At 40.6% G+C, this 20661-nt stretch overlaps 1 protein-coding gene across 1 annotated transcript; it reads right to left on the bottom strand.

The window, feature by feature from the left end:
• Positions 1-4153: 4153 nt before the first annotated feature.
• actn3b (actinin alpha 3b) lies at positions 4154-19368 on the bottom strand. Its single transcript, XM_080519084.1, is given in 20 exon segments — positions 4154-4881; positions 7355-7604; positions 7606-7676; positions 8366-8512; positions 8596-8775; positions 9571-9705; positions 10761-10943; positions 11715-11855; positions 11959-12067; positions 12318-12468; positions 12802-12949; positions 13508-13738; positions 13835-13927; positions 14010-14095; positions 14491-14572; positions 15866-15944; positions 16100-16187; positions 17354-17440; positions 18186-18305; positions 19257-19368. Coding segments are annotated over 20 exon segments (2565 nt in total). The 5' UTR covers positions 19282-19368; the 3' UTR covers positions 4154-4722.
• Between the last annotated feature and the right edge of the window lie 1293 nt (positions 19369-20661).

The following is a 20661-nucleotide window of genomic DNA, read 5'->3' as shown; positions in this document are numbered from 1 at the left end:
GGTTTTTTTTTAATTTTTGGAGTAAATTAGAATTTGTTTCAAAAGTAATCTGATTACTTATCCTTTGTTTGTCCCGATGCTAACCCGGGTGGAGGTTTGCATTTTTCTTCTACGTACTAAAAATTGTGAATGTTGCTTCAAGTTGCTTTTAGTGTCGCGTCGAACGTAATGATGGAATTTTCACACAAAAAAGAAATAAAAGTTTGTTTTTAACTCCGGATACCAAGAGATGTGACCACCGAATGTACGCATCCGCCGAGGAAACCACACTTCCTGCTGCGACCGGGATTCAAACTCGCGTCACAATGTTGAAGGGCAAAGGTTAAGATGACCACCAGGGGGCGACAAAGGTTAACATGACTGATTTATCCTTGGATGATGAAAAATCATCCCTGAAAATTTTGTGGAATTCGTGTCAGGAGTTTTTGCCCCTCCCCCGACCTTTGATCTTTGACCCCCAACCGCTAACCAGACTGATGACCTCACTGCATCATGTGACCTATCAGAATATAGGGAATTTAAAAACTGAACATTTTAAAACGGTGCATTATGACAAATATGTTTTACTTTTTTTAATCTTTTTTTTTTATGACCTTGACCTTTGACCTCAGTCGCTCTCAAAGTTTAATGGAATTTTCTTTGTTAAAACAAATCACAGCAAAGTTTCAGACATGATTTTTCTTTATCCGTGATTTTTCTTTATCCGTTTTTACAAAAAGTTGGTGAATCACAAGGTAAAGCTTAAAAAAAATAAAAAAATTGCCGAGTCTAATTTTAATGTGATTTTTTTTTTTTTTTTTTTTTTTTTGCACTCGTCGATTTGAAACGGTAAAGAAAGTGTTTGCTCGTGGAAGTGCTTCGGGGGAAAAGTGCTTTAAGTGTCATTAGCAGCAAATAATGTAGAGACTTATCGATGTATATGACCTTTCTATGTGTTCTACTGTTTGTTGTTTTTGTTTTCCTTTACAAGTGGACATGTGACAAACACACACGATCTCAAAGCCACGTAGCTTTGATTGAAAGACGAATTACGGCGCTTTTCCGCTAATTCCTCCTCGGCCTCGCTCGACTCGCCGTTTCCACTTTCGAGGTTCCAGTCGAGCGTTTCGTTTTCCCGCCATTTTTTATTTTATTTTTCTCAACCCCATCACGACAGAAAACAGATGTTTGTACAGAAATGAACCCCAGCAACGATTTATTTTTATTTTGTGGACGACCAGAGGATTCCAGGTGGTCTCCGAGCCGCCGGTGTTTTGGATGAAGTGGTTCCCCTGTTAACTGGTGACCGTCCTCCTCCACCGTCTCCTGTTCACAGCAGATGTTTATAAAAAAAAAAATCCCGCATCTGTCCTGGCGAACGCCGTTTAACCGCATTTCCATTAAAGTCTAAAGTATCGTACGGTTTGTTTTTATGATTTTAACATCAGCTGCTGGTGGCAGAGTCACCAGTTAACACGGGCACCAGTGATGCCGAAACACCGGACAGTGAAGCACCATCCACATTTTGTAATATTATTAATAAACATATATATATATATACTATTTCATTTATTATTTGAGCTGATGTCCAATGTGCGTTTGCTCTTCATCATGTCGGGGGTGATTACTATTATTGTGACTCCGCCCACTTTATGGTAATGCCAAAAACGAGCGAGGCTGAGTAGGTACTTGTCCAAAAAGCGCCGTTAGCGAATCCGTAGCTGAAGATCCAGTCCAGTATCCACTCCGTATCGATAATACTCACTTATACACTGCAGCGATTCTGCTCCGCCGCTAAAATATCAGGAACCGGACGAAGCGCTGAACTCGTTTCTCCGTCCATCCAAAGCCGAACCGGGATCGTTTTCTTTCAGCGATTTGCTTCGTTGTCAAAAATAATCAGTTGGATCTCATGTATTTTATCAAAAAGCTCAATAAAGACACAAAATCCCACCTTTTCAAAACTGACTTTCTTGTCTTGGAAGTGTTTTCGTGAAGTGTGTGTGTGTGTGTGTGTGTGTGTGTGTGTGTGTGTGTGTGTGTGTGTGCGTGTCCTCGGCGGTGAACAGGTTCAGCGTTGGGTCACGTCTGGCTGCAGGTCAGTCTTTATTTACACACTCGGGGTGCGTCCTAATAGTCCCCCCTATCTCCTTTCCTTACCTTTTAGGAAAGGTGGTAGGAGGCTTCCTGAAGGAGTTAAGGAAATGTGTTAGGAGGCTTCCTAAAGGAGTTAAGGAAAGGTGCTAGGAGGTTCTAAATGAAACATAAGTGTTTCCTCGGTTAAAGGAAGTTCTAAAGGAAGCAACAGTGTTTCCTAAGCTAAAGGAAGCGTCAGTGTTTCCTAGGCTAAAGGAAGCATCAGTGTTTCCTAGGCTAAAGGAAGCGTCAGTGTTTGCTTGGCTAAAGGAAGCGTCAGTGTTTCCTAGGCTAAAGGAAGCATCAGTGTTTCCTAGGCTAAAGGAAGCGTCAGTGTTTGCTTGGCTAAAGGAAGCGTCAGTGTTTCCTTGGCTAAAGGAAGCGTCAGTGTTTCCTTGGCTAAAGGAAGCATTGAGCCTCCTTTCCTCAGCTTAGTGAGAATTCCGATGCTCCTTATCATGGCCGCCACTTCAACACGTCTGGGGTCAAGGAGAAGTGGATAGGAAAGGAGATAGGAGGGACTATTTGGACGCGCCCCAGGAAACCTCCCCCCTTTGTACCTCTTCTGCCTGCTTCCTGTTTCCTGCTTCCTGCTTCCTGTTTCCTCCTCAGGACTTCCTGTCGTGGTGCGACCCGCGGCGATGAGGAGCGCTGGACTCCCCCCCCCCCCCCCCCCCCCCATCATAATTGATGAAGAAAATAAAATGTCTGGTTTGATAAAAGTACTGAAGTTAAAAAATAAAAATAAAAACCACCATCACTTCTCAGTCTTGAGGTGAATTTGATTTATTTATTTATTTATTTTTACATTAAAACGTCGGAAATTCCTTATTTTTTTATATCGTGAAATTTAAACTGCTTCTCAGGAACTCGCTGAAATGAGCCAAAGTTAAAAACTGCAGCTCTTTTTAAGTATTTTAATTAAAAGATTTCATATCTGTTCGGTGTCGACAAGCCGCCGCCGTCATTTCTCTTAAAACGGCGCCACCTGGCGGCGAATACAGATCAGTCAGTCCGATCTGATCAGATTAAGCCTTTCCATGACTCGGCGTTAATCGGATTACCGGCGTTCCGTTTAATCGCTGCCACTTGTTGGACTTCCTGTGTGTCGCCATGGAAACAGTTAATCCGATCTGAACTTTATGATCCGGTTTTAATTGTTGATGTTCGTGTTTTAAAATATCGTCAAAACCGGAACTCAACATTTTCAACATTTCACATCATTTCAGATTATTTTAGATTATTCTCGATTATTTCACATTATTTTCGATTATTTCACATTATTTTCATTATTTCAGATTATTCTCATGCCTTCAAGACTTTCATTAAAAAAGTTTTTTTTTTTTTTTTTTCTTCCCTGAATCGGTCAAATATTATATTGACTGCAGCTTCAGCGACGCCATCTTTGTTTTCCCAGAATCCCTTGCGACAGGTTTTTTTTCCCCCCGACACGACACTTTACTCACACTTTCTGTGTTTTTTTGCTTTATTTGAAGCGATTCCTTAGTAATCGGATTGCTTTGACTTCTCAAGATAAACTTATTTAAAAAAAAAAAATCACAAACAACTTTTTTTTTTTTTAGTAATATAATTTTCCTTTTTTATTTCAAGTTGAGCTTTTTTTTTTTTTTTTTTTTTCTTTTTCTTTTAAGTGTCCTTGAAAGAGTTTGGGTGGAAACAGGACGAGTCGGGGGATGAAAGGAGGAGGAGGGCAGAAGATGAAAAGGAGGAGGGCAGAAGATGAAAGCAGGACGCCACCCAGTCATCATGGCCGACTTTTCCTTCTTTCGCTCTTTTTATTTATTTAAATCAAATAAATGGGACGCAAATAAACAACAACAACAACAACAACAACCCCTCCCCCGCTGAGCTTCCTCGTCCCGCTACGGTTTCCATCCTTCTTATTTTCTGTGCACAACTTTCCTGAAACTCTGTCGCCGCCTCCTTCTCCGAGGTGCGTTTCTTCTTCTTCCTCCTCCTCCTCCTCCTCCTCCCTTCATCACCCGTCCTTCCGTTTGTTCTTCGAGCGGCGGTGGCGTTTTGTTTTTGTTTTTTTTCACCGTCTAAACATGTTGCATGCACAACCAACCAACCAACCAGCTGTTTCATCACGTTTTCTTCTTTAATCACCCTTCTGCATCGAAAGAGGGAGGGGGGAGGGGAGGAAGGGGGGAGGAGGAGGGAGGGGAGGAGGGGGCGTGGCTCAAAATGCACTCTTTTTCTTGCTTTTGCTCGGCACACTTGTTCATTCCTTTTTTTTTTCGAAAACGAGATCTGAAGATAGTTTCTAAGATTTGAGCGGCCCGCCTTCCCTCCTCCTCCTCTTCCTCCTCCTCTTCCTCCTCTTCCTCCACCCCTCGCTCTCTCTTAACGCAGTGTTTCTGAGCATGAGGGGAGGAGAGAGAGAGAGAGAGAGAGAGAGAGAGAGAACGAGAGAGAGAGAACGATAAAGCAGGACAGGAAGGACAGAGGAAGAAGGTTTTACAGTGGCAGAAGAAGAGTGGCAGAAGAAGAGAAAACAAAATAAAAGGACAAAGCGGGGATGTCGGGGGCGAAGAGGAGGAAGAGGAGGATGAGGAGGAGGAGGTGAAGAGGGCGCGGCTGTGTTTATAAGTCGCTCTCCCCGTAGAGGGCGCTGGAGAAGGAGATGTAGTCCAGGGCTCCGGAGGCGCCGTCGGCGCCGATGTACCTGGTCATGCGGGTGATGCAGTACTCGGCCTGCTCGGGCGGCAGCTCGCGGCGCAGCTCCTCCACCGTGATGTAGTTCTGCAGGGCGGGACGCAAACACAGAGGGGGGGGGGGGGGGCGTTTACATAAAACGTTGTAGAGAACTTATAGTCTGGGAAATATGGTAAAAAAAATTACATGATTCTGCAGTGGTAAGTTGCATGACCACTCAAAAAAAAAAAAAAAAATTTATTTTTCTTATTTAATTTTGGGGGTTCTGTTAAGTTGCATGACCACTCACAAAAAAAAAAAACCCAACATTTTTTTTTTTATTTTATTTTGAGGAGTAGTGTTAAGTTGCATGACCACTTTTTAAATTTTTTGAAAAAATTTTGAATTTTATTTTGGGGAGTAAGTGTTAAGTTGCATGACCACTCAAAAAAAAAAATATTTGTTTTTTTTTTTGGGGGGGGGGAGTGGTAAGTTGCATGACCACTCAAAATATATATATATTTTTTTATTATTTTGTTTTTGGGGGGTAGTGGTAAGTTGCATGACCACTCAAAAAAAAAATTTTTTTTATTTTTTTCATTTTATTTTGAGGAGTCGTGTTAAGTTGCACGACCACTCAAAAAAACATTCTAAATTTTTTATTTTTTTTATTTTGGGGAGTAGTGGTAAGTTTGCATGACCACTCCCAAAAAAAAATGTTTTTACATTTTTTAAACAAATTTTTTATTTTATTTTGGGAAGTAGTGTTAAGTTGCAATGACCACTCAAAAAAAACATTTTTTTATTTTTTAAAAATTTTATTTGGTGAGTCGTGTTAAGTTGCATGACCACTCCAAATATTTTTTTATTTTTTTATTTTTTTTTTTATTTTGGGGAGTAGTGTTAAGTTGCATGGTCAGTCAAAAAACATTTATTATTTTTTTTTATTTTATTTTGAGGAGTCGTGTTAAGTTGCATGACCACTCCCAAAATTTTTTTTTTACATTTTTAAAAAAAAATTAGAATTTTATTTTGGGAAGTAGTGTTAAGTTGCACGACCACTCAAAAAAACATTAAAAACATTTTTTTAAATTTTATTTTGGGGAGTAGTGTTAAGTTGCATGACCACTCAAAATAAAACACTTTTTTTGGGGGGGGGGGGGGGGGGGGGGGGGGGGGGAGGGGGTAGTGGTACGTTGCATGACCACTCAAAATATATATATATTTTTTTATTATTTTATTTTGGGGGGTAGTAGTAAGTTGCATGGTCAGTCCAAAAACATTTTTTAACTTTTTTAATTTTATTTTGAGGAGTAGTGTTAAGTTGCATGACCACTCAAAAAAAATTTTTTTTTTTATTTTTTTCATTTTATTTTGAGGAGTCGTGTTAAGTTGCACGACCACTCAAAAAAACATTCTAAATTTTTTATTTTTTTTATTTTGGGGAGTAGTGGTAAGTTGCATGACCAACTCCCAAAAAAAAATGTTTTTACATTTTTTAAACAAATTTTTTATTTTATTTTGGGAAGTAGTGTTAAGTTGCATGACCACTCAAAAAAACATTTTTTTATTTTTTAAAAATTTTATTTTGGTGAGTCGTGTTAAGTTGCATGACCACTCCAAATATTTTTTTATTTTTTTATTTTTTTTTTTATTTTGGGGAGTAGTGTTAAGTTGCATGGTCAGTCAAAAAACATTTATTATTTTTTTTTTATTTTATTTTGAGGAGTCGTGTTAAGTTGCATGACCACTCCCAAAATTTTTTTTTTACATTTTTAAAAAAAAAATTCGAATTTTATTTTGGGAAGTAGTGTTAAGTTGCACGACCACTCAAAAAAACATTAAAAACATTTTTTTAAATTTTATTTTGGGGAGTAGTGTTAAGTTGCATGACCACTCAAAATATATATATATTTTTTTATTATTTTATTTTGGGGGGGTAGTAGTAAGTTGCATGGTCAGTCCAAAAACATTTTTTAACTTTTTTAATTTTATTTTGAGGAGGAGTGTTAAGTTGCATGACCACTCAAAAAAAAAATATTTTTAATTTAAAAAAAAAAAAATTCATTTTATTTTGGGGAGTAGTGTTAAGTTGCATGACCACTCAAAAAAAAAAAAAAAAAAAAACATTTTTTTTTTTTTTTTTGGGGGGGGGGGGGGGGGGTAGTGGTAAGTTGCATGGTCAGTCAAAAATTTTTTTTTTTACATTTTTTTTGTATTTTATTTTGGGGGGTAGTGGTAAGTTGCATGACCAGTCAAATAAAAAAATAGGTCATATATTTTTTTGAGGGGGGATAGTGGTGTCCAGTCAAAATGAAAAAAGCAACTTATAGTCTGGGAAATATGGTAAAAAAAAATTGTAGTGGTAAGTCACATGACCAGTCAAAAGAAAAAAAAAGCAAATTTTTTTTTTTTTTTTGGGGTAATGGTATAAGTCGCCCACCAGTCAAAAAAAGAAAAGCAACTTATAGTCTGGGAAATATGGTAATTTTTTTTTGGTATTTCCTGGCTGTAAATTGGTGATAAAAGGTGCATTTGGTTTCTTTTGGTGAAAAAACAAGCGTAACGCTCCTGGACGCACCTTGTCGGACGCCAGGATCTTGAAGGAGGCCATGACCTGCTCCGCCGTGTCGGTCTCGGCCGTCTCGCGGGTCATGAAGTCGATGAAGGCCTGGAAGGTCACCACGCCCGTGTTGTTGGGGTCCACCAGGGTCATGATGCGGGCGAACTCCACCTTCACCCTGCGGACGGAGGGAGGGAGGGGGGGGAGAGAGGGGGGGTCAGAAGAGCAGTCCCCCCCCCCCCCCCAGCGGGGGTTGAACCTGGACGCCACTCACCAGGTCGTAGCCCATGGAGATCAGACAAGCGCGGAAGTCGTCCGGGTCCATCATGCCGTTCCTCTTCTGCAACGCGGGGAATCAAACCGTGTGTCAGTCACATGATACTCATTACTCAGGACAGCCTCAGTAATCAGATTACTCCTGTAAACTCCTGTCTGCTGTGTGTAAATTAAAGGAAACTTCAGGAGACGTGTTTGACGTGTGTGTGTGTGTGTGTGTGTGTATTATGATGTGTGTGTGTGTGTGTTATGGTGTGTGTGTGTGTGTGTGTGTGTGGGTGTTATGATGTGTGTGTGCGTGTGTATTATGATGTGTGTGTGTTATGATGTGTGTGTGTGTGTGTGTTATGGTGAGTGTGTGTGTGTGTATTATGATGTGTGTATTATGATGTGTGTTATGATGTGTGTGTGTTATGATGTGTGTGTGCGTGTGTGTGTATTATGATGTATGTGTGTGTGTGTGTGTGTGTGTGTGTGTGTGTGTGTGTGTGTGTGTGTGTGTGTGTGTGTGTGTGTGTTATGATGTGTGTGTGTGTTATGGTATGTGTGTGTATGTATTATGGTGTGTGTGTGTGTATATTATGATGTGTGTGTGTGTGTGTGTGTGTGTTATGATGTATGTGTGTTATGATGTGTGTGTGTGTTATGGTATGTGTGTGTATGTATTATGGTGTGTGTGTACTGTGTGTGTGTGTATATTATGATGTGTGTGTGTGTGTGTGTGTGTGTGTGTGTGTGTGTGTGTCCTCTCACCCTGTCAAAGTGGTTGAAAGAGGCTCTGAACTCATTCAACTGTTCTTGACTGATTCCTTTAGCGTCCCTGGTCAGGATCTGGTTCTCCACCTCGTTGATGGTTCTGGCGATGGTGGTGAGCAGCTGCTCCCAGCCCACACGGATGTGCTGCAGCCGGGGGGGGGGGGACAGTTTTAGAGGACGGACGGGGAGACTGGAGGAGGAGGAGGAGGGGGAGGAGGAAGGCTCACCTCCATGGTGTAGTTGGTGTGCTTGTTGTCGAAGATGAGCGACTCCTGGCTCAGCTGGTGGTCTCCCTCCAGCTTGTCGATGTTGGACTTGTAGTTGATGATGTTCTGCTCGTACTGCTTCAGGCTGTTCATCTGTTCCTCCAGGGAGCCGGCGATGTCCACCGACACGTGGCTGATCTCCTGTTTCACAACCCACTCGGGTCAGCTCCACGCCAAATTCATGAAATCTCAAGTCGCACAACTTCACATTCGCCAACGGGAGTCGGGCCGAAAAGCAACTTTTTCGCAAATAACCGCTCGCCCGAATTGCGTGAAATTTTCAGGGATGATTTCTCATCGTCCAAAGACCGGTAGGTCAGATTTTGGGACGTCAACGGCAAACCGTTTTCGAATAAATCCCCCCCAAAAAACTGCAAAGTAATTTCCCATACAAAGCGGATGAGATCAAAGGAGATCAGCGTCTGTTGCCATGGAGACACTACCTGACCGACCGAGTTTAGCATCGATATCGGTGTGACTATCACGCAAGCTGGGTTCTCTTCTTGCACTGACAAAACTCTGCGCTCTACCGAGTGTAGCTCTATAGTTGTTTTTTTAATTGGTTTGTATGTATACATTTTAATAACTTTTCGCAAAAACTTTTGACCCGAATTGTATGAAATTTCCTGGGAAGATTTCTCATCATCTAAGAACCAGTCGATTAGATTTTGGGACGTTTTCGAATAAATCCTAAAAATCTGTGAAAAAAAAAATGGATGAGAGGCAAGTAATAGAGGAGATCAGGGGAGATCAGCATCTGTTGCCATGGAGACACTCCCTGCTCAGTGCCGTTACTAGTTGGATCTAGTTGGCATCGATACGAGCTAATGGCTATCGTGCGGATTTCGAAAAACAAATATAGCGTTGGCAAAGGTCTGCGCTCTACCGAGTGTAGCTCTAGTTTGTTTTTTCTAAACTAGATTTCTGACGCCGTACCTCCATCTTGGTTTGAATCCAGGGTCCGATGATGTTGGCCTGGGCGGCGAACTGGCGCCTCAGCCTCTCATTGGCCTGCTGCCGGGCCACTTCCTCCTGGAGCATTTGGTCTCTGAGGGGCACCAGGTGCTTCACCTGCAGCGGCACACGGGCGTCCACCGTCAACACCGTCACCATTTTCAACACCGTCACCACCGTCAACACCGTCACCACCGTCACTACCTTCAATACTGTCAATACCGTCACCACCGTCACTACCGTCACTACCGTCAATACCGTCAATACCGTCACCACCGTCACTACCGTCAATACCGTCAATACCGTCAATACCGTCACTACCGTCAATACCGTCAATACCGTCAATACCGTCACCACCGTCACTACCGTCAATACCGTCAATACCGTCACTACCGTCAATACCGTCAATACCGTCAATACCGTCACCACCGTCACTACCGTCAATACCGTCAATACCGTCACTACCGTCAATACCGTCAATACCGTCACCACCGTCACCACCATCACCACCGTCACCACCGTCAATACCTTCAATACTGTCAATACCGTCAATACCGTCAATACCGTCAATACCGTCATCACCGTCACCACCGTCACCACCGTCAATACCTTCAATACTGTCAATACCGTCAATACCGTCACCACCGTCACCACCGTCACTACCGTCAGCACCCTCAATACCGTCAATACCGTCACTACCGTCACTACCGTCACCACCGTCAGTACCATCAGTACCGTCAGCACCGTCAGTACCATCAGTACCGTCAATGCCGTCAATACCGTAAATATGTCACCACCGTCACCACCGTCACTACCTTCACCACCGTCAGTACCGTCAGCACCGTCCGCACCGTCAATGCCATCAATGCCATCACCACCGTCAATATGTCACCACCGTCACTACCGTCCAAACCGTCACCACTGTCACTACCGTCACTACCGTCATTACCGTACATAAACAAGTGCTTCTCTTTCGGAAACCCTACAACATGAGCGATTCCTGGTTGTTGATCGCGCTACTGAAGGCAAATAACCGAACACAGAATAAATCATATTTCCTGCAAAGTTGATGGAAACAAAGTTGAGAAACACGAGTTCCTGTGGTACCAAACAGGCCCCAGTTGACGTAACGTCCCTGCTAGCAGGGGTCATTTCCCCCCCGCTGGACTCACCGTGTCCCACTTGGCGCTGATGTCCTGGGAGCTCAGGTTGGTGTACGGGTTGATTCCAGACAGCTTGATGCCGTAGGTCTGGGCGATCTTCAGGATCTCGTTGTGGATGCCCAGGGTGGCCATGCGCTCCTTGTCGGCTTCCGGCAGAGTGGCCTTGAACTGGTCGTGAGCCGTGATCAGACTCTGGAGACGGAAGAGACGATGAAGGAAAGACAAAAAGGCTGAATTTCTACACTCATGGTCAAATACATTACAATTTGTGATAATTAGGTAATTATGACATTAAGTTAAAGGAATGTGAAACGTTTGATCTTATAAAATAACATGTCAAGATACTATAGTTTGGATTTTCATCTTTTATAAGCTACAAGTACAAAGAATAAAACAATAGGAGGCTTTTAAATTATACATCGTGCAATAAATCAGAATAATACATTTCAATGTCGCTTTTTATCCCATAATTTATTTATTTTCCTGATTTTTTTATGACACATGACTACAGACACTGACTTTTTGACTTTCATAATAAAATATTGAAAATAATAATATTGAAAAAAAAAAAAATAATAATGATATAAAAGCAATAATATAAAAGACTAAAAAAGCAATAAATATCAATAATAAAGAAAAACAAATAAATCAATAAAAGGTGTGAAACAGGAAAGTTTTAAGTTGTTGACATATTTAACATTTTATTCAAATCACTTCATTGTGTTATAAAAAATCCACATCATAGCTTGAAAAAAATCATAAATTTTGGAAATTTTATAAAAATCCAAAATATTTTTCACTGATTAGATATTTTGCCTTTATTTTTTCTTCACAATCACATTTAAAAAGTTTAAAAAAGTCAAAAAAAAAAAAAAATATATATACTGAAAATCTTGTATATTTTCTGAAAGTATAAAAAAAACTTTTATTTTGAAAGATTCAATCCGGTTGGATCCGGCGTACCTGGATCTCCTCGATGCTGTGGACGATGAACATGTCCTGCAGGTCCTCCACGGCTCCGTCCATCCAGTTGTTGAAGGGCGCCGCCCTCTTGGCGAACTCCAGGTACAGCTGGTCGATGGTCTCCCACAGCTTCTCCACGCGCTGAGGTCACAAAGACACGAACCACTTAGATCCTCGTATACCCGCTACGATTGATGGGTTGTTGTTGTTTTTTGTTTTTTTATTCCACCCGTCGGTTGTTTACCTCCAGAGAGTCCCTCCTCTTCTGGGTGAGGGTTCCCAGGTTGTCCCACTGGTCACAGATGCCCTGGCAGCGGGCGTTGACTGTGACGGAGTCGTGGTAATCCAGCTCGCTGAAAACAGGCCACACCCCCCCCCGTCAGGACGTAGAATCCTAGAATCACCTGCACTTTCTGAAGCACTCGTATACATGACAGACACGTTCAGCTGTGTATAAGATCAAAGAGAGGATCTGGAGTCGCCCCGCTGAGCGGCGAGGAATAAAACATTTATAAAAAAAAAAAGAAGATCAAAGAGCAGAGGTTTCTGCACCCTTTCATCTCCGGTCGCTCGAATCAGAGAGTCGAGAGACGAGTTGCGTACTTGAGCTCCTGGGCGATGGCGGCGATCTGCTCCACGCGGTCCTGGTGGGCGGCCAGGTCGCTCTCGAAGGCCTCGTGCTTCCTCATCAGGGCCCGGATCTCCATCAGGGAGGCCGACTCGTAGTCCTTCTGGGACAGGAGGTCCTCCTTACCTGGAACAAGAAACGCCGAGTCAGCGTCCTACAAGCTCCCCACTTTATTACTGGAATCATGGGTTTCTGTGGAGCTTCGTCTCCTTCTAAAAAAAAAAATAATCCAAGGATTTCCTGCATATTACTATCTGGAGAGTACTACTGTGTAGTATTGGCCCAAGTATCGGTATCGATATCGGGGGCCGACACTGGTATCGTTGCGTCCCGAATTGTTTGCTTTCTATTTTTCTTCCTCTTCTAATTTGTCTATATTTCCATGTTAAATCCTCGTTTCTCCTCTAGGTGGCGTACTTCCTGCATGGGGGGGGCAGTGAGACTGAGTCCCGGTCCTACCTGAGGTCCAGGACTCGTGCATGGAGCACTTCTGCTTGAACTTCTCGGCCAGGTGGTCGAGTCTCTCCAGGCGGCGGATCTCCGTCAGCAGCCACTCCTCGTAGCCCTTCTCCACCTGCTCCAGGCCCTTCCAGGCATTGGCAATATCCTGGAGGAGGGAGGGGGGGGGGGGGGGGGGGGTAGTAGGTAGCGTGTTGACATTCAGATTTGATTGTTTACTTTTATAACTTTACACGATAATATTTCACACTGTCCGTTTTGTTCCTTGTTTGTACCTTGTTAAATGTATCCCTTTTTAATTAATTAATTAATTAACATTTAACTTAATTACATTTTTCTATGTATTAATATTTTATTTATTATTATTGTTATTATTATTAACAAAAATTTATATAATTTATTTATTTTAATGTATAATTCATTTTTATAAATTTTTCATTAGGGTTAGTTAACATTTAATATTTTTTATGTATTAATACAATTATTATTATTATTATTATTAACTAAAATGAATATAATTTATTTATTTTACTGTATAATTTATTTTTTATAAATGTTCTGTTGGTGTGTTCGGCAGTGGGTGAGACATCCAGATGTCACGATTTTTAATTTATTTATTTTTCTAACGCTGTTATACACCATCTGTCTCAAACTATCCTATAGATGAATTTTAACAATAACTAAATAAATAAATGCTCGTGCTCACCGACACCATCTTGCCCTCGGAGGGCATGAAGGCGGGCCGGTTGCTGAGCCTCAGTTTGGTCTGCAGGGTGTTGAAGTTGATCTCCAGCTGGCACTTCTCCTGGACGCGCGGCGGCTTGTGGATGCGGCGGTAGTCGCGGAAGTCCTCCAGCTTCTGCTGCATGGCGCGCATGGTCTGCTCGGCCGCGCGGTTCTCCAGCCAGGGGATGGTGCGGCGGATCCACTCCAGCAGCTGCGGCAGACCCCCAGCGGTCAGTTTCACACTTTATTACACAGGTTCCTGGGTGGAGTTTTTCCCGGAGTGCCGCCACCAGGGGGCGATGCTCACCTCGCTAGCCAGCTTCTCGTACTCCTCCATCAGCTTCTCGTTCTCCTGGTTGACGGCCAGCACTTTGCAGATGCGGTTGGCGGCCGTCTCGGCCTGCGGGGGGCGACAGCGCCACGGTTTCAGACGACGGTCTTACGTACGACGAGAGAGACGGGCGGGCGTGCGAGGCGCTTACCTGCTCGGCGCCGGCGAAGGCGTGGTAGAAGCAGGACACGTAGGTCATGATGGCCTTCTCGTCGGGTTTGGGGGTGTTCACGATATCTGGGGGACGGAGAAAAAATGTGACAGTTAAAAAAGTGTGGAATTTATAATCTAATATAATACAATCTAAAAAAAAATATCAATTGGTTAATATATCATATCAAAGCAATAAAAGATCAAAGCAAAAATGTTAATAAAGTAATTTATCTCCTGAAATACTTGGTCACTTCCTATAAGTCTTGTTAATTTCTGCATAATTATAATATTTCTTTATTTATCAATTTGACAGAATTCCGGACGTCTTTATATAAATGTTACGCAGATCAATATATTTCTGTGTCACGAAATCTATGATGTAAAGATAAAAGGGACTCAAGTTAAACTGTTTTTGTATTTCACGCCCATCAGAATGATTTAACCCCCCCCCCCCCTCCCCCCCTCCCCCCCTCCTCCACCTTCAGCGTCCAGCATCTTGGGGATGTCCAGGAACTTCTCGGCCACCTCGAAGGCGGTGTTCAGGTTCCCGATGGGGTCGTCCTGCAGACACACATAATATATATATATACAAATATATATACATAAACAATGTTTATTACTATAAATTAACGAGGCTTGTGTAACAACGACCCATATTGTGATTAAATAATGACCTGAAATGTCATAACTGGTCCATAATGTCACACGACCCTGAACCCAAACACTTATTATTATGATATTATTACATTAGAAAACAGGAAAAGTATGTTTCCTTTAATATTGTAATAATTTCATTACATCATAAAGGGAATCAATGATTTATGGTTTGGACTTAAACGGCTTTAATTTGAGCAACAATGAAAGAATGAGTTCTAAAATGTGTTTATATGTAACTCTATATACAGTTACACGTTAACTATCTATATGTGAATTGTCTATACTTTAATTATGTATATGTTAACTAGCTATACATTAATTATCTATATGTAAATTATCTATATGTTCGTTATCTATATGTTAACTATACATTAATTATCTATATGTTTATTATCTATATGTTAACTATACATTAATTATCGATATGTTAACTACACATTAATTATCTATATGTTTATTATCTATATGTTAACTATACATTAATTATCTATATGTTTATTATCTATATGTTAACTATACATTAATTATCTATATGTTAACTACACATTAATTATCTCTACGTTCATTATCTATATGTTCATTATCTATATGTTAACTATACATTAATTATCTATACGTTAACTATACATCAATATCTATATGTTCATTATCTGTATGTTCATTATCTATATGTTAACTATCTATACATCAATTATCTATATGTAAATTATCTATACATTAACATACATACATTGTGAATGATCTATACGTTGATCATCTATATGTTCATTATCTGTGTTAATTATCTACACGTTAATTATCTATATGTTAACCATCTATATGTTAATTATCTCTATATGAATTATCGATATGTTAACTATCTATATGCAAATTATCTATACGTTAACTATCTACACGTTAATTATCTATACGTTAACTGTATATATTATTATCTATACATTAATTATCTATACGTTAACTATCTATACGTTAATTATCTATACGTTAACTATCTACACGTTAATTATCTATACGTTAAGTGTCTATACAGCGTCAAACACCTGCACACATATTGAAGTAACTTTAAAAGTTGTGTCAAAACGACGTTTTTCCAAAAAGAGCAACGTAGTGAAGTGAAGAGTTGTAGAAGTGAAGCAGACAGGAAGTGAAAGTTCAAAGAGACGGAATCAAAGGAGACGAGAGGGACGGACAGTCCACCTTTCTCAGTTTGGAGTAGTCGATGAGGTCGGGTCTGTGTCTGTGGATGAGGGCACACAGCGCCAGGCCGTCCTTCCAACTGAGGAGGAGGAGGAGGAGGAGGAGGAGGAGGAGGAGGAGGAGGAGGAAGAGGAGGAGGAGGAGGAAGAGGAGGAGGAGGAAAAACAGTCAGAGAGGACAGGAAAAGGTTGGACGCCGGGAGGAAGACGAGGGACGGAGGACGCTTGCAGTTACCTGATGTGGAAGTTCTGCACGTTGACGTTCCTGTAGGGGGCAGTCTTCCTCTGGCACCACAGCAGCAGACCCTCCTTAGCAGAGGTCTCTGGTGAGCACACACACACACACACACACACACACACACACACACACACACACACTCCATCAGATGACCCTCGTCTTACGATCTCACTTCCCACCACGTTTAAGTCGAGCTGCGTTGAAATGAGGCGAAACTTTGTATTCATGAAATTTAAATAAAAATTTAGGAAACACTAATTTATCTTTTTCACCTGTTTTTGGACCTGAGTTCAGCAGATTTATTTATTTAATTTTTTTGGCAATTTTGTTTGGACAATTTTGCATATTTTGCCATCATTTTTTGTTTTTGTTTTTTTGTAATTCAAGTGTTTTTTAATCCATTCGGGAATTTTGTTACCTTATTTGTGATGATTTAAAAAAAAAATTAAAAAATTTTTTTTATGGTAATTTGAGCTATTTCCCCCCACTTTTTTGTATTTTTTAGTAATTCCAAGTGTTTTTTTCAATTTGTTTGAGAATTTTTTTTCCTTATTTGTGATGATTTTAGCTATTTTTTTATCCACATTTCTTTTTTAATCGTGATTTTAGCTATTTTCCCCCCACTTTTTTGTATTTTTTTTTAGTAATTCAAGTGTTTTTTTAACCTGAGATTTTTTTTTCCTTATTTATGTTGATTTTAGCGATTTTTTATCCACATTTCTTTTTTGAAGGTGATTTTAGCTACTTTTTCTCCCACTTTTTTGTCTTTTTTAGTAATTCAAGTGTGTGTGTTTTTAATCTGTTTGAGAATTGTTTTTCCTTTATGTTGAATTTAGCTATTTTTCTATCCACATGTTTTCTCATTTATGGTGATTTTAACAACTTTTTTTTTTTTTTTAATCCCCTTTTATCCAAGAATTGAAAAGCCTTCTAAAAATGAGCGAAAATGTTTATTTCTGTAAAACTGTCTGAGATCTTTCAAAGAGCCACTAGAGGAGCTAAAGAGCCAAATGTTTTAGACTCCTGGCAGAACAGATATCTGGAACATTTTTATATAAAAAATTTTTTTGTGTCCTAAAACTGAGATTTCACAAAAAAAAAAAAAAAATCTGAATTAACATTGTCCACAAAAACAAGAATACTCCTGTTCACGTGGGTTTTCTATGAAACTCTTATTTAAATGATTTTGTCCTAACTTTATCAATAGAAGTGAATTTTCTTCAAAAGAAAAAGAGAAATGCGAACAGCTACCTTCCACAGAGATGTCCTGGATGGCAAAACGCAGGATGATGGTCCAGATCATACCAAGAGTCATCTTCCCGTTGCCGTCAACGATTTCTACACAAGAAATGGACCAAATTATCAAGGGAAGCGTCACAAAGTCCCTCAAAAATACAGTTTCAGATGGAATTCCTAGTGTTTTATATTAATTTCAGCCTGTTATTTGTTTATTTAGAATAGTTTAGTTTGATTCAAAACTATGAAACAAATCCTGTATTAAGAATCTGTGTAGAAAAACCTACTTTACATAAAAGTCAACTTAAAAAAAAAAAAAAATTGTGCGATTTTAAATTGTATTTGTACTAAAAATTGACATAAAAAAACTACTAAAGCACAGATCTTAAACATAATCTTTCAAATCAATGAATAAAAACAATTTTTTAAATCTATTTAGTTAAACCAAGTTTATTAAATCATGTATTAAGTTATTTTTCCGAGATAAAAATGTGAAAATGAGACATTTTCACTTGAAATGTTGTTCCTTTTCTCATCGGAAGTGAAAATTCCTCCTCTCTGCTTCAGCATTTGAACGCACCAGAGTCGGCCAATTATGAACCAATCAGAGGCCAGCATTCAAAATGTACAGACCACATGGTGTCAATTGACCAATCACGTCGCTCCTTACTGAGCGTGATACTAAACAGGAAGTGATTTTGTATTATATGTTATATTTCGGCAAAAAAAGATGAATTTAAGCAAAATTAGACGGTGACAAGTCGTGATTTACATCATACATATTTTAGAGGCTTTGAGAAACATGATTATGAGCAGAAGGAACCATGAAGCAAGGCAGGAATCTCACCCTCGGCACCAATAGACACCAGCTTGACGCCCTTGCTGCAGATGAAGTCCAGAGCTTTGTTCACGTTGGCGATCTTGTGGAAACGCATCTTGCCTTTGTCGGGTTTGGGCAGCCTCTCGCCTGAAACACACCAGACATTATATTTTAATAGAAATTAACATTTTGTGATCACAAATTACTATTTCGTGGCCATAAAATAACATTTTGTTGCCATAAATTAATATTTTGTGGCCATAAATTTATATTTTGTTGCCATAAATTAATATTTTGTTGCCATAAATTAATATTTTGCTGCCATAAAATAACATTTTGTTGCCATAAATTAATATTTTGTTGCCATAAATTAATATTTTGTGGCCATAAATTAATATTTTGCTGCCATAAAATAACATTTTGTTGCCATAAATTAATATTTTGTTGCCATAAATTAATATTTTGTGGCCATAAATTAATATTTTGTGGCCATAAATTAATATTTTGTGGCCATACATTAATATTTTGTGGCCATAAATTAATATTTTGCTGCCATAAATTAATATTTTGTGGCCATAAATTAATATTTTGCTGCCATAAAATAACATTTTGTTGCCATAAATTAATATTTTGTTGCCATAAAATAACATTTTGTTGCCATAAATTTATATTTTGTTGCCATCAAATAATATTTTGTGGCCATAAATTCTTATTTCGTTGCCATAAAATTATATTTTGTGGCCACGTATTAGTATTTCAGGGCCACAATTTAACATTTCGTGGCCTCAAATGAATATTTCCTTGGACAGAAATTAGTATTTAGCGACCACAACTTAATATTTTGCATTTTATAATTAATGTTCAGATTCAAGTTACCATTTAGTGGACACAACCCGTGTCTCTTTACTGCCACCTAGTGTCCAAACGATGCAACTAAAACCGTCTGAAACTAAACACCGACATGACATAGATGGTAGAGAGTTTTCATTAAATCACTTTTCTGCCTTGAAGAGTCGGCGAACCAGTTTTCTTTCCGCGGCGTTCATCGTCCGGCGTTAGCGGCGGTAAAACGTGTTCGCCGTTCGTGACGAGACGCACCTGATATGACCTCCAGCAGCAGCATGAGTTTGAGGCCATTTCTGAAGTCCTCCTCAATGTTCTCGATCTGTGTTCCGGCCTTCCTCAAGTGGGAGTTACACCAAGCTGTGAAGGTCTGAGCGAGAGAGAGAGAGAGAGAGAGAGAGAGAGAGAGAGAGAGAGAGAGAGAGAGAGAGGGTTACAAGGGTCACTCGTCCATCGGCAGGTGGCGTCCGCTCGCCCACGCCGGCCCGACGGCTGCCGTTGACTCATCGCTCTGCTTGTCCGCGGTATTTCTCCGTCTCCCCCGGTGACACAAGCGTTCTTGTTCAAACATCAAAGGACGTGGTTTCGTCCGGAATATTTCTAAAGCCGAAATGTTTCCTTTGTTCCCTGAAGCGTCACTCAGTCATCTGGAAACAATCGTTTAACTGTATTTAACTGCAATGTGAGCGAAAGCTCCGCGCACTTCGGTGGTGCTAGCTAGCTGCGTTTGTGTTCGGTCACTGTTAGCAGCTAGTGGCTGCACAGCTGTGTTTAGCTAGCGTTAGCCAGAAATAGCATATAATGCCGGCATGAATGGTAGCGGTGGCTAGCTTACAGCTATAGCGGAACACGGCTATCTAGCCACAAGCTCCACCAAAGCGTTCAGCCGCTAGCTACGGTAGCAAGCAGATTGTAGGAACTTTAGACGTAATCGTTCACCGCTACGTTTGCCAATCCGTGATTAGCGTTAGCTCAATCACGCCGTGGTCGTTTCCCAGTGAAACGCATTATTAGACTGACATTTGCTAGCTTAGCATCATGATTCATTACAGGAAAGTTAGTCCGCCAATTAATGTTCGAACAAAACAATCGCCTGAATAATAATAATTACCCCGAGCCCTAATTCATTCATTCACGCCTCAAATCAAAGTTTACCAGTTTTACCAGAGTATATAAATTCTGTACCCCCCCCCCCTCTCCCCCCCCCCCCCCCTCCCCCCCGGTTGTTTCAGCACCGCTGCCTCTTTCAAAAAGCCGTCTCGTTCATTAGGCGACATAACGAGCAGCAGAGGCAGGTGATGCTGATGTAAATGGCCCTCGAGTGCTCGCTTTCGTCTGGGAGAAGTGCCTAATGGCACCGGTATGGAGGGTGGAGGAGGGGGGGGTAGGGTGGGGGTAGGGTGGGGGTGGGTGGGGTTCAATCGGTTCCATCAGACCATCCAATCAATGGCTGAATGGCGTTTCGAGAGGCTTTCATGGCGTTTAGCTCGGAGAGAGAAAGTGTGTTGGGAGTCTCCAGCGAGGAGCGAAACTGTGGGGGCGTCGAGGCAGAACGAGTACATGAGCTGAATAACGATCTCCAGATGAGCGCGTGGGTGTAGTGAGGGGCGAGAGAGGTTGAGACATACAGAGAGAGAGAGAGATGTACTGTATAAATTAG

The sequence above is a fragment of the Blennius ocellaris genome (assembly GCF_963422515.1).
Source record: "Blennius ocellaris genome assembly, chromosome: 23".
NCBI lineage: Eukaryota > Metazoa > Chordata > Actinopteri > Blenniiformes > Blenniidae > Blennius > Blennius ocellaris.
The sequence above is the reverse complement of the archived record's forward strand: the minus strand, read 5'-3'. Positions and strand labels throughout refer to the sequence as shown.